Source organism: Ursus americanus, chromosome 12 (genome assembly GCF_024610735.1).
Source record: "Ursus americanus isolate L20-20 chromosome 12, mUrsAme1.1.p, whole genome shotgun sequence".
Classification (NCBI taxonomy): domain Eukaryota; kingdom Metazoa; phylum Chordata; class Mammalia; order Carnivora; family Ursidae; genus Ursus; species Ursus americanus.
In genome coordinates this window covers 47,480,040-47,493,985 of record NC_142138.1, presented here as the reverse complement: position 1 = coordinate 47,493,985, position 13,946 = coordinate 47,480,040, and the positions used below count along the sequence as shown (strand labels likewise).

General features: G+C 33.1%; 1 protein-coding gene across 4 annotated transcripts in view; it reads right to left on the bottom strand.

Moving 5' to 3' along the window:
- The window catches only part of PTBP2 (polypyrimidine tract binding protein 2), a 75,628-nt gene that overhangs the window by 14,559 nt on the left and 47,123 nt on the right, over positions 1-13,946 (bottom strand). For all 4 annotated transcript variants that reach the window (XM_045801719.2, XM_045801720.2, XM_045801721.2 and 1 more), the window contains exon 8: positions 12,516-12,711. In XM_045801719.2, coding sequence (XP_045657675.1) covers positions 12,516-12,711 — 196 coding nt within the window. The remainder of the gene's footprint in view (positions 1-12,515; positions 12,712-13,946) is intronic.

Below are 13,946 nucleotides of genomic sequence, written 5' to 3'. Positions count from 1 at the left end.
TAAAAATGCCTGTTCTACCTCCAGGATTATTGTAACGATAAAATAATGTTGTATGGCAGTTTACCATATAAAGGTATCACAGGGATTCCATGTGAAATGATCTTCATCAGGTGGGCCACCCAGATATTTTGAGTGATTCAGCAATTTAATGAATTTCTCATGTTAGTTCTGACATATTATTACTAACCCTTCCTCCACTAAAATGGATGAACACACAGCCATGTATATGATACAAAGTCCAGTGGCATGAAGTGATATAACTACCTATCCCTCTTCCCTTAAGGTCACATTAGACATCCTTAATCCTGCTCAGAAGAATTAAACCTTTTGTTAACTTTAAATCATTCACACATTTATCTATGATTTTTAATAAGGTTTATATTTTAGGGGGGGGGCGCCTGGGTGGCGCAGTCGTTAAGCGTCTGCCTTTGGCTCAGGGCGTGATCCTGGCGTTCTGGGATCGAGCCCTACATCAGGCTCCTCCGCTAGGAGCCTGCTTCTTCCTCTCCCACTCCACCTGCTTGTGTTCCCTCTCTCGCTGGCTGTCTCTGTCAAATAAATAAATAAAATCTTTTAAAAAAAATAAGGTTTATATTTTAGATTTACAGAAAAATTGAAGATTCTATACAGTTCCTATATAACCTGGGTACTTCCTTTTCCCTCTATTATTAACATCTTACATTAGTATGGTATAGTTGCTGCAATTAATCAGCCAATACTGATATATTATTATTAACTATAGTCTAGACTTTTTTGGTGTGCATCTAATACCCTTTCTGTTCCAGGATCTCATATTACATGTAGTCATGTCTCCTTAGGCTCCTCTTGATTATGACAATTTTATCCATGATTTTTAAAGATACAGAATTTATTTTATCCCTTCATTTCCCATTCTAAAACTTCTATCCAAAGTTGATTACATTTCTTTTGGTCTTACTTCTTTACCCTGTTCAAGACATCTGGTAGTTGTCTCATGTATTACTGAACAGAGGACAGGGGGTGGGACTTCGAGGCCCTTTCTAATTCATAAAGTACAGGGTCTTGGGTGGGGAAGGGCAGTTTTTTACAACATGTACTTCATGATTTGAAACTGAAACTTTCACTTTTGACAAGAATGACAAACGATATTCTTTCCTGAAACAATCCATTCCTCCTCTTCTACCAGCTTCCTTTCAATTCCTTATTTTGCCTGCTGGAATCCATGCTCTTTTCTATCATTAACAATTGCATTTTTATTCAATGTGTTCCTTAGAGAAACTTTTTGATTAAAGGCTTGCTTTATCCTAATGAAACTTTTCTCATAACCCTCTCAAAAAGTCATTTTTATCTCCCTAAACCCTTCCCCAAAGGAAGGAAAAAGGATGCATTATTCATCATTCTACCCTACCACCCAATGTTACTTTCATACTGCAGTTCTACCACCATCAATTAAGACATTCTGCATCCAATCATTTCTCATCAAAACCACCATCAGGTCACTAGAACATTTTCTCTCATCACAGAAAGACTTTAGCACCTGGCTTTATTTCCTCCTTCTCTACCAGCTCATTATCTTATGTCAAACAACCCTTGGTTCACAATTTCTTTAAAACTTCTACTTTGACAACTTTTACTACATCAATCCATTTTAGCAACTTCTCTTGCTACATCTTTGCTTTTTCTTTCTCTTTATCTGTTATGCCATTCATTTCCAGTATTTAAAATCCCCTTTCCTGACTTCATTCTTTCATCTTTCTCAATTCTCCTACTCCACACAATCACTGAACCCACTTTTGGCCTCTCTGTTGACTAGTTCCCTATTTTTCCTTGGCTTGACTTTACAATGTAGGCTAAGTGTTTTTTTTGATGTTCTTCAATGCCAGACATAGATAAGTCCAATCTTGTATTTTGGCTAAGCTTTCATCTCGGTAAGTATTAGAGTGAAAACATTCCAACTTTAGTATATGTGCTGCCAAGGCAAGCACTAGAGTGAACACACACATACGCACACCCAAAAATTGATTCCATAAACATTTTGGTATGTAACATTACCTGATATCTGAGTCTACTTTCAAGGTTTCCTACAAAGCCACCAGACTTAAGCCCCACATCCTACTCTCAATCTTGTTATGTTCAGAAAGTCTAAGAATAAGATCAGAATTTCCTCAAATTTTTCAACCAACTTCAAAAGTACTCCCTTCTTTCATCTGTTTTCCCTCTTCCCTTTCTTCAGAAAAAACATAGAATGGTGAGAGGAAAGAACATGGACTACATAGCTGATGACTTCAGTTCTGGCCCCAGCTCTGCCCCTACGTTTCTATGTGAGCTTGATGATAATCCCTTCTAGTTCTCACAATGATCCTAAGCAAGCATTATTTTTTAGACCCCAGCATTTTCACTATACTCTAGACCCAATCCTCTACCATCAATTCTAGGACTTAAGCTAGCCTTAAAAATAAACACCAGGGATGCCTCGGTGGCACAGTTGGTTAAGCTCCAACTCTTGGTTTCAGCTCAGGTCGTGATCTCTCTCAGGTCACGAGGCTCAGTTCTTGAGATCGAGCCCTGTGTCAGGCTCCACGATCAACGCGGAGTCTACTTGAGATTCTCTCTTCCTCTTCTTCTCCCCCTCCCACTTGTGCTCTCTAAAATAAATAAATCTTCAAAAAACCCCACAAAACCCAAATACTAGTTAATATGAAGTGAACATTCATTATATGCCAAGCACTATACAAACTTCACTTAACACATTTAATCCTCACAATAGCCTTGTAACACTGTCATTATATCCATTACAAATTTGGAGGCCAAGACAGTGAAGTTGAGACAGATTTTGAACTCAGGACATCTGGATTTTGGAGCCCATACAGTTATGCATGGTTCCTCAATGCAAACATTTCTCCCTGGCCCTGCTCTACTCCAACTACCATTCCATTTCTCTTTCCTTTCTTACATCACACTTCTTCAAAGAGTAATAAATCTTTCTTATACCCTTAATCCATAATAATTTGATTTATACCCACCCTCATGAATAACCATATGGGAACTACGGAACTGAACAGGAACTTCTAATTTTAATCCTATTTATTTCATCCCTCAATTTCTTATTTTTTCCCCACAATATAAATGTTTACTGCTTAAGTTTCAATTTTACTTTTCAAGTCATTAATCCTCTTGCCCTCTTATACCTGAAGAATCTTAAGCCAAGCTTTTAATATATCACACATCTGTTCTCCCAATTCACAAGCTCATAGAACTATTGTCCAAGTTGTAGGCAGAATTTCCTACTGTCTAGTGGACTTCTCCCCAAGTTTAATTCTTCATAAGTACTCATAATCAATAAGGTGCCAAGTACTATTACTTTTATGTTTACTTTTTTCCATATTTGTTTCTTTTTATTCTCATGTCCCTGGTTTAGATTCAACAACTATATCTTATTTAGACTAATAGTCTCCAGTCTTCAATAGAGCTTACTAATAACTGAATGCTTGTCACTCCCTAAACATGATATATACTTTATCACATCTGCTCATGCTGTTTTTTATTCTTATTCGTATCCAAATCAAATGGCTTTGGCCCATAAAACCCTCCCAATTACTCCTTCAGATAATGAATCTTGTTATGCATTTCATTATGCTCTAATACCACACCAACTCTATTACAGATTTCACTTTGCCTCACATTAGAGCTACTCAGATGTTTGTTGCCTCCACCAGATTTTAAACCAGTGCCTAGCATAGTGCTAAAATGAATGCTGAATAATTCAATGAATGAATTAACCAGGATGCCACTGAGGTGAGGCAGAATTCTTCCACAGATATGAAATGCTCATGGTAATTACTTAATAAGGGTATCAGAAATATCTAGGAAGTGGGGCATAGAGGAAACGTAAACTCAAAAAGTAACACCTTTATACTGAAATCAAGATCAACAGGGGAAAAAAAAAAGCACAGAAGCTAAAAGGGAAGCAAAATATGAAGTTAGAAAGAACTTAGGGAAAAAAAATCAAGAGAAGAATCGAAATGAGATTTCCTATATATTATCTACTGTTTTCTTGGTGTATCTTTAGAGGAACTAGTGAAAATCTCCTAATTTTTACCTGCTTTAGATAGAGGCACATTTTAGACTGTGGTCACAAACACAGTTATTCTTCTATCAGTCACAGAAGCAATAGTAACATACTTTAGAAAGGCTTTCCTTTGTCTTAGATATACTATAACTGTCAACTCTTAAAAACCAACACTTTTTCAGAATAAATCTACAGTCTGATTTACTTTAAACCTACCTTTTATATCCAAAGGCTAGTGTTGATTACTACTAAATTCAGGCTGTTTAGCCTGAAAAATATGAATAGTAACACTAGGATAAATTCAAATATCTGACAGACTGTCTTGAAAATGAAGGTAAATAAAATTTCTTAAAACCATAGCTGAGAATATAACGGGTGAACCTAACAGATTAGTTCAAGCAAAGTCTACATGATCATCCATTAAGAACTTCATATGAAAATTTTACCCTGAATAGTTAAAAGGCAGTCTATGAATAACATTTTAGCCCAACAGGAATATCTGAGAATGCTGGCGAATAAGCAAATATGCACCGACATGGTAACGTTATTTCTTCTAATGTTCATATCACACCTGAGGCCCGTTATACTTCCGAAGTATGCTACTACCACCAACACATTTCTCTTGCTGAGAAAACAAAAATAATTCCAGATTTAACACACATTCATTCAAATATTATTTAAAAAGGACTCAGAGTTAAACTTTCTAAAGGTTACTGCTTCAAGTTAATTTACAATTTAGAAGTTAAAATTTTGTCCACTGACAGGTATTTTAAATGAACAATTCTATCTCAGCTCATTACTTCTAAAATAAACATTTTAAAGACTGAGAAATTAATATATTAAAAATTCAGCCATAGCAAAATGGAGGATAGTTCAATAATCCAAAGAACTCAACATCATTTTCTAAGAATACACATGTAGAGAAGTTTCAACTTAACTTCTATACTTTCTTACTTCTTACACGTTAAAACAGAAATAAAATGAGAAAGCCAAAGTTACGGAACATTGAGTTATACAGGTATTTTCATGTGACTTCTGGCCAAAAATATGATTGATATTGAACATGATAAAATACTGGTTTTCTAATTATATGGCTTTTTAAAAAAATTTTAATGTTATGGCATTCAGTGATACACTCTAAAAATCTATGTTAATATTTCTAGGAAATATTTCTAAAATGTTTGTTGGACAATGACTTGTAAATGTGCCTGCAGTAGATGAATTATTCAGTCTGATTTTATGACAATTTTCTTTGCTATAATGCAGTCTTATAATGGGATATTATAGATTAGGGCTTTGCTAAAATTAAGATTTTGGTTTTTAAGTTTAGTGTACATTTTGTGAAAACATAAAAATATAAATTCAGTTTACTATATTTTGGTTTGTATGTTATATGTATCTCTATTTTGGATTCAATTTTGAAGGGACATATGAACAATACTTTTGGTTTTGCAATCATATAATAACCAGGTTAAACACTGAATGGACTTGGCAACAAAAAAACAATCTTTCTTGGCAACAGAAAACACCTTAGTATATGGGGGGGGGTTTAGTATATGGGGGGAAATTAAAATTATAGGACTTACGTATTTACTAGATGTATGACATTGTTCTATTATTAACTCCATAGGGGAAAGAAGACAGGCTAAAAAGCCCAGCTAATCTATAGTATATTTTATTCAATCGTTGGTTAGGAGCATGAACTTGGGAGCCAGACTGCCAGAATGCCGGTCTCGGCCACTCACTAATTATGGGAATCTGAGCAAACTGCTAATCTTTTCGTGTCCCAATTTCTAAATCTATGAAGAGGGTAAGAATAACTTCATTTAGGGATAATGTGAGGATTAACTCACAAGGGCTAAGAATGATGTAGGCACTTAATACATATTCAAGAAATGGCTAATGATTAGTATCCATATGCATCAGATAACCTTTTGGTTCCAGGCACTGAGACAATTTCATTCTAAGCCAGAGTATTTCATGTGTTTTTCCTACAAAATATATGAAATGAATTGTAACAATTAAGGTGGCACCTAAGCAACTCCTTTTAAACTAATAATTTTCTAAATATTTATTCCTATCACAGGAATTACCCCCAAAAGATCTAGGCATTTTGACAGTGGATACAAATTTTTATAGAGAAAGCAAATAGTGGTAGAAAAAACAGCTAATTCCTTCTATCAATAACAATCATCTAAAAGACCCCACTTTTTAGAAACTGGTACAAAGTATCCTTAAGACTCATTTCAACCAGCATTTCTTTTTAGAAAAGCCTACTTAATGGCTTACACAGCACAATAATTAACTGAAAGCAGCCTTACAAATTCATGAAAATACCAAGTGATAATTTTATTCTTCCTAAGCTCTGTGGCTACTGAATGGTTCAGTAGAAAAACAAAGTAAGAATTTCCAAATGGCATTCACCTTGGAGGATACTGAAACAGCCTAAATTTATTAAATAATATCTAAAAGACAACGAGTAAATATCTTATTTTCTAAAAACACGTGGGAAAACAAAGGCATCACTTAAATATAAGAAAATATATGAATACTGCTCTAATAGCTCACTGCTACATACTAATTTCTAATTAGTCTAGCTTTGCAGTTCTCCCCCTCATCACTCTACTGAAATAGCATATATAAGATAGCAATGTTTCACTAACGATGTTTGTTTTTACTGCATATCTTATAGAATCATATTTAAAAAGTATAAACAGACTACACATACACACGGATACAAGGAAAACACCACCTAAGGGATTTTAATCCTTTGAGAAAACAACTCACACTCTTATCTGTAGATATTTTTTTTCTCACAATTAGCTACAAGAGAGAACGGATTTACATTCTATTGGTGTTTAGTAAGGAAATACTAATGCTTCCTGGTTCTTTATTTTAGGGGGATGAAATTCCTTCTTGAGAGAAACAGATCTAAATTTTAATTAACTCTGTTTAGTCCCTTATCCACCACCCATTCCCTTTTCTGGACCACTGGCTAAGACCAAAATAAAAAATAATTATTACGTTAATAAACAAAACAGCTCACCTCTGGACGAAAGTCACTATCTCAAATCACTCTGGGGCTACCAGAACCTGGAGGCAACCTGCAGTTTCTAAAGTTTAAAGCAGTATTGTGAAGAATCTAGGCTGTACCCATTCATACACACTGGTTTAAATAATTAATGAAAAAACAAAAGCTGGGCATCAATTTCTTCCACCAAAAACCAAAAAAATAAATGCAAGAATTTAACTGTCCTGTACAAACTGTATTACAAGGTAAACAGCCCTAGTCGATGAAGGAGAACTCTATATAGATTTTCAACTAATTAATGTAGAGAAATACGTGAATTGGGGAGGGTGGGAAGGCAACATTCACAAACCCCAAACAAAATAAACTAAGGCACAAATCACTGGTGGAAAGTCAAACCATTAGTAGAAAAATACAATGGAAGGATCAGAATGTCACCACCTGAACCACAATTCATCTTGAAGCATCACCAAACGTGGGATAACCAGATATTTTATGCTTCCAACTGAGATACAATATGAAACACAAGAACACCTATAAAGTACTCTTGCTTGAAAAATATAAATAAATAACAGAACCTAAATCTAATCAAGCTTTTGGAGCTAACTTCTGGTTTACATAAAAAATGCAATGGATGGAGGAACAAGTTAAAGGTGACACTACAAAGAAACAGCCACACCAATTAAGACAGTAGGGCTTTTTCTCAAAATAATTAGGTTTCTTCATTAAGTCAGTGGAACTGAGGGTGAAGATGAAGGGAGAGGACTACCACAGATTAATAGAGTTTTAGGAGAAATAACAACCAAATGCTATATGTATGGCCCTTGAGAGGATCCTATTCTGAACAAATCAACTCTCAAAATACATTTTTTGAGACAACTGGGGAAATTTGAACATGGATTGGGTATTCAATGACATTAAGAAATCACTGTCAAACTTGATGGGTATGATCATATTATGGTTTGATAAGAAAATGTCATTATTTTAAAGATACTATGATAATGTTTGAGATGACATGATGTCAAGGATTTGCTTAAAAATACAATAGAAAAAATGAAAAGATAAAACAAGTGTAGAAACTACTAAATCAAGATGATGCGAATGTGGGATTCACTATATTGCTATATGATGACTGAACTTTAACAGTAAAAAGCTCTTAAAAATTACCATGTGAATAACCCATTCAAAAGTAACAAGTTTCAGAAATCACTTAAAAATAACATTAAAAGAATATTTTAAAGTTTACTTATTAATTTTATGTATGACACATAGAAAAAACCAAATTCAATTTAACAGCTAAACAATAGTCTATCAGAACAATTATACCAAGATATATTTACTTGGCATGAATAAACAAAGTATAAAATACTGTTCAATAGCTATAAAGAAGTTTTTTTGAGAACACCCTTAACTTTGCTAGCTAAAAAGCTAAAATTTAGCATCTAAGAATTACAAACTTTTCTCTGTAACAGTAATTATCAACTCTCATTACACAGTAAAACCATCTTGAGATCTTAAACTACAAACTCCTAGGACTCACTACTTATGATTCTCAGTCTAGGGTAGGGCCGCCTGGTGATTTCAATGTGCAGAAAATGGAGATACTGTTCTATGTACAGATTTACCTTTATGAACAAAAGGTCTGTTATAACTGTTCTCAATTATCAATTATTTTAAGGTCAATAGATTTCTCATAAAAAATTTGTTTGCCTTTCTGTTAAGGCCATATGATGAAATGGCTGACTGCCACTTTATTCAACTCAAAATGCATAGAAAGCTCTAACATTAAGTATTCTTTGTACACATTATCTTCCCTAAGTTTTAAAAGGTAGACAACATGATCATGAAAAATTACTTCTAGCAATTTTTCTAAAAGTGATCCACCCCTTAATAAATTAACTACACTTCTTAAACATGATAAAATGATCATAGTAACGATGTCTCAATTTATAAATCTCAAGGATTTTTATCACTTTGTTATATGAAGTAGAATATATGAATAACTAATAGTCTGACAGGTTTGTGATTATGTATTTAGATGTCAGATTTCTAATTAATTACAAAGCCCTCAGTCTTCCTTCTTGAAAAAATTACATTTTCTGAGACACTGTAATCCCTAGTTACTAAAAGAAAAAGAAAAGGTATAAAAAAAGCCAGGTATAAAAGCTAGTCTTAAAAAATTACTGTGTAAAATAAACCATTAAAATGTATTATACTGATTGCAAATTCAGTCAAGTTCTTAAATATAAAAATTATACAAGGTAAAGTTAATCCCCCTAAATATTTGCAGAAAAGAAGGATCACTTAGTACTTGTGTTCTTACAGAATCTTTAAAATAAAGGGAGATCAATTATTTCATTTTGAACAAGTACTGTTTGAGGAAGACTCAGCAGGAAATGGATCCCATCAACACTAGTTTGCTGTATGTTGAAGTCACCTGACTTATTAATTTCACTGGAGGCAAATAAACATAGAAAAGATTTAGTTACCATTCCAGAAGACATGACCTCACTAAAGTAATACTGGATGTTATTACTATAAAGGATGTTTGAAAACTACTTTAAAAGGCAAAGCATAAGAGGTTCCTTATAAAGATCACAATAGCCACAAATGTGTGGGGGAAAAAAGTTAACTTCATGTCCAATAAATGGATACTTTGGGATTGAGATAAACTATTTAAAAATAATTTTTCTATAAACTGGCTAGTCTAAAATATTGTGAATCAAGTTGAAGACTCAGCTCATATGAAGTATGAATACCCTTAATACACAATTTATATGTATTGTACATCCCAATAGAAAGAACCTAGACAACCAATTCAGGGAATTGTAAATGTCTAATGAGCACTTAAAAATTATAAGCTAGCTCATAAAATAATAAAAATTAAAATAATTTGACACATTCCTATTCCTACCAAATTAATATCCTATCAAATCCAAAAAATAATACTCAATGCTGGTAGGCAAAAAAGTGGAATAGCCAGCCTCATATACCATTCATATTAATTTAGTATCATCCTTCTAAAAAGAAATTTGCAGTAAGAATCAGGAGTCTCTAACATTTTCTTTGACCCAATAAATCTAGCACTAGGAATCTAGTCTCAGGAAATAACCCGAAAGACAAAAAAGTTATGTACAGGGTGTTTATCAAAATGCCATATATATATAAATAAAAAGTATGGAACTAGATTAAATGTCTGATAAAGGTGCTTTCTCAAGTACTACAAATCCACTAGCATGCTAAGAAGCTATTAAGTTTTTTTAAAATTCTTACTAAAATAACAATTATAATAAAACACAGAACTGCACACAGTGTGGTTTTAATTTTGTACAAAAATAATGTATTTACATAGAAAATAAGAGAAAAAATGGTTACCCCTCTTGTAAATTATCAAAACTACCAGAGTCCATACCATTATTTGATTTTTGAAACTTTTAACTCATCTAACATTCAAAAAATATCTGGGGATACTTAATATGATGAAGTTATTTAGTAAAAAAAGGTGAATTCATATATCTTCACCTTCATCTTTCTTATCAAGCACACTGCAGAAATAAAGATATACTGAAATATTCAGAATAGAGCTAGAAGATGAAGACAAATTTATTTAGTGAACAACTTTACTCATGCTTTTAATGCAAAAAATGCAGAACACCTGAAAAATGACTAATAAAAGTATAGAGGAAGATACAATTCATTATTATTCAGACATTTCATTATTATTTAAAAGAAATTTCACCAGGGCCATGAGGTTACAAGGAAAACAGTGATGAACTCCCTGAAGAACCCAAGTGACTTCTAACCAGGACTCCACCCAGAATCCAAACACACACAGACACATCTAACTATATCCAAATGGGCAAAAAGCACAAAACTCCTTCGAGTACAAGGAAGTCATTGTTTGGTCTTGTGCTTGATGCTACCCGGAATTTCTTGACATTTTACACTTAAGTTGTTTAAAGAGCTGGATGTGAATTTTTAAACTTCTCAGAAACTGTATGTAAAATCTTGATGTTACCTACTTTGTGCTAAGGATTAAATAACGTATCTGATCCAGTAGAACTACTGTGCCTAGTACAATGCCTAGGACCTGGGAGTTATTCAATAAATGTTGATTTTTTTTTCTCTTGTACAAAATAATACAATTTCTATCAGTAAATAATTTAAGAATCTACAGTAATAATTATAAGCAAAGATCATGTATCACTGATTGTCTCACTCTTGACTTTACCTTTAAAAACGGTACACTATGAAATAGTCAACAAGCCAAGTTGAGGGAATAAAGGTTTAAACTAAGCCCACACAGTGATAAGAGATTCTGTCAGAAAAGAATGTTATTAACCTTAACAATCTGTTAAAATCATGATAAACAATTATGGCTTGTGCTAGATGTATTAGATAATTAAAATAAAGGGTCAATTTTGTCTGAAGTTACCAGAATTAATTTCAAACATCAATTGCTTCTCTTGTGCATAAGGTGTCTCTGTTCATGTTTATTACTACATATTTATATTTACTACATATTTATAACAGCACAATTGTTATATATCTATAGTAAATATGTATCTACTTGCAAGATTACTTCATTATAATATGCTTTTTTTTTTCTGACTGAGAGACATAAACTGAACTCTAAGAGCTAGTTTATAACTCATCAATTTTGGTTTCCATATGGACAGAAACTCTGATTTAAAGATAATCTTACAAATATATAAGAAATCAAGAATTTCCCAAACACAGCAAATAAAACTGTAAAATTTCATCTTAAATTATAAATCATTCACTCATTTTATTTGCAAAATAACATTTTCCCTTATTTTTTCTTCATTTTCACTCCATCAACTAGGAGTTGCAAATTTTTGCATTTTCTTGAGTCAAATCCATTGTAGAATGAGGTGAAATATAAATGATTAAGACAAAATGTGAATACCAAAAAAATTTTATAGAAAATTCTTCCCAGTTTAAATTGTTCAACAGACAGGCTATAAAATCCATTATGACTACTTCCATTACATGTTTTACCTGTTCACTTTTCACTGTTTCTATACAGTGCTGGATTACAACAATCAGATTAGCCCTAAAGAATATGCACAAGGACTCTAAACCTGGGCTTAGACGTAGACAGTGTGACATCAAATTTAACGTGAAATAAGAACTCAACAGTATTTCTTCATGAGAGCTTTTCTTCTTTCATTTTGGGAGAGAAAATGAGGATGGTGAAAGGAATACAGCTAATAGATTTTTTATTAACACTTTAGGTTTTCCTCCCAACAGCATTCAAATGCCTCTTATCTAAAAAAAAGAGTAAAAATAAAAATAAAACCTAACACAATTTCTTAAATTCCAAAATGGGGGATTCATTATACTTACTGGAGTTTAACAGGCACCTTCCCATTTGGCAAAATGGGAGAAAAGTGGTATAGACAATAAAAATCATACCTAAGAGGGATGTTTCCTTGGCAAATGCTGCAGCAATAGCTGGGTCCAATGCAGGCTGTCCATCCCCAGATGGAAGATCAGGTCGAGTATAATCCCTACTTTTATCATTGTTGTATTTTACATTCAAATTCACAAGTTTGGAAAAATCAATCCTTAGGGTACAGCAAGCATTATAAATATTCTGACCATCTAGGGCCTGTAAAAGTGAATAAAGTATATCAGCAGTCTTAAGGAATGAAAATTAGCAAGAAACAGGACTTCGACAATAAAACCCAACAATGAAGACCTGCACATAAAAGACACCAGGAAAGGGATCAAATACCATACATCATTCTTTGTTGTCCCAGTTGTACATGTATTCGTTTCCACAAATACCATCTTCTTTAAATAGAAAGTGCTACTTAAATCTAAAATACAACCAGGTAAACAAATATGCTAATGCTTTTAATTTGAAAAAATCTGCAAATAATTCAATTTAAAAAAATAAAGATTACAAATATAGTCAGTCCTGCCAAAGTCACACCATAATAGTCTACGTAATAATTTAGTTTTATTATACATACACATTTTTTGCTGGATGGCAGTACTTAGAAGAATTGGTGTAATTTTATAAGGTAACTTTTGTTTGATGTCACATTTTATGAAGTGCCTCAAGCCAAATAAGTATCACTATAATGCATAATAGCGATTGCCATGAAATGGGGCAAACACTATTATTTCCTTAACTTGAGGTGTTCAACCCGAATCAAAATGGACTGTTGAATTAGAAAATAGAACATCATCCCAGGAAAGCTTGGGAATAGAAGAGTGCAAGCTCTAGAGCTGAAAGCCTACACTCAATTAGGTCATCTTGAACAAGTTACTTAACCTCTCTGAATCTCAGGATCTTTCTTAATCTGGAAAACAGAGATGATAATGGCTGCCAGGATCCTCACAAGGTTACCTTGAGGATTAAATAAAAGATCACATATGTGAAAGTACAATGTGAGTTATAAAAGACATATGCTGGTGTTATGATTATTACGGGTTTTTTTTCCTGGTCCTATATAATCAACATTTCTACTCCAGCTGGATATAAGCCTAAAACAAACTAAAGAACAGGAGAATATATTGTTAATTTTTCATTAGAAGAATAAACATTTACTGTATAAAATAACAGTTCAGAAATGAAAAATATGTTTAGCTCTATAAGTCACTGTGAAAATGAAATGACAGTTCTTCTGATAATACATCAATAGATTAAACCTGATGTTTATATAGACCAAGATCCACTAGGGATGTAAATCTAGAACTATATTATTTTAATAGTACGTCTTTGCATGACCTTTTTAGAAATTGGACTGAAATATATATGAACCTTAGGAATACACACACACACACACACACACACACACACGAATCCTCAGGACTGTTGAATTTTTCCCTCCAACC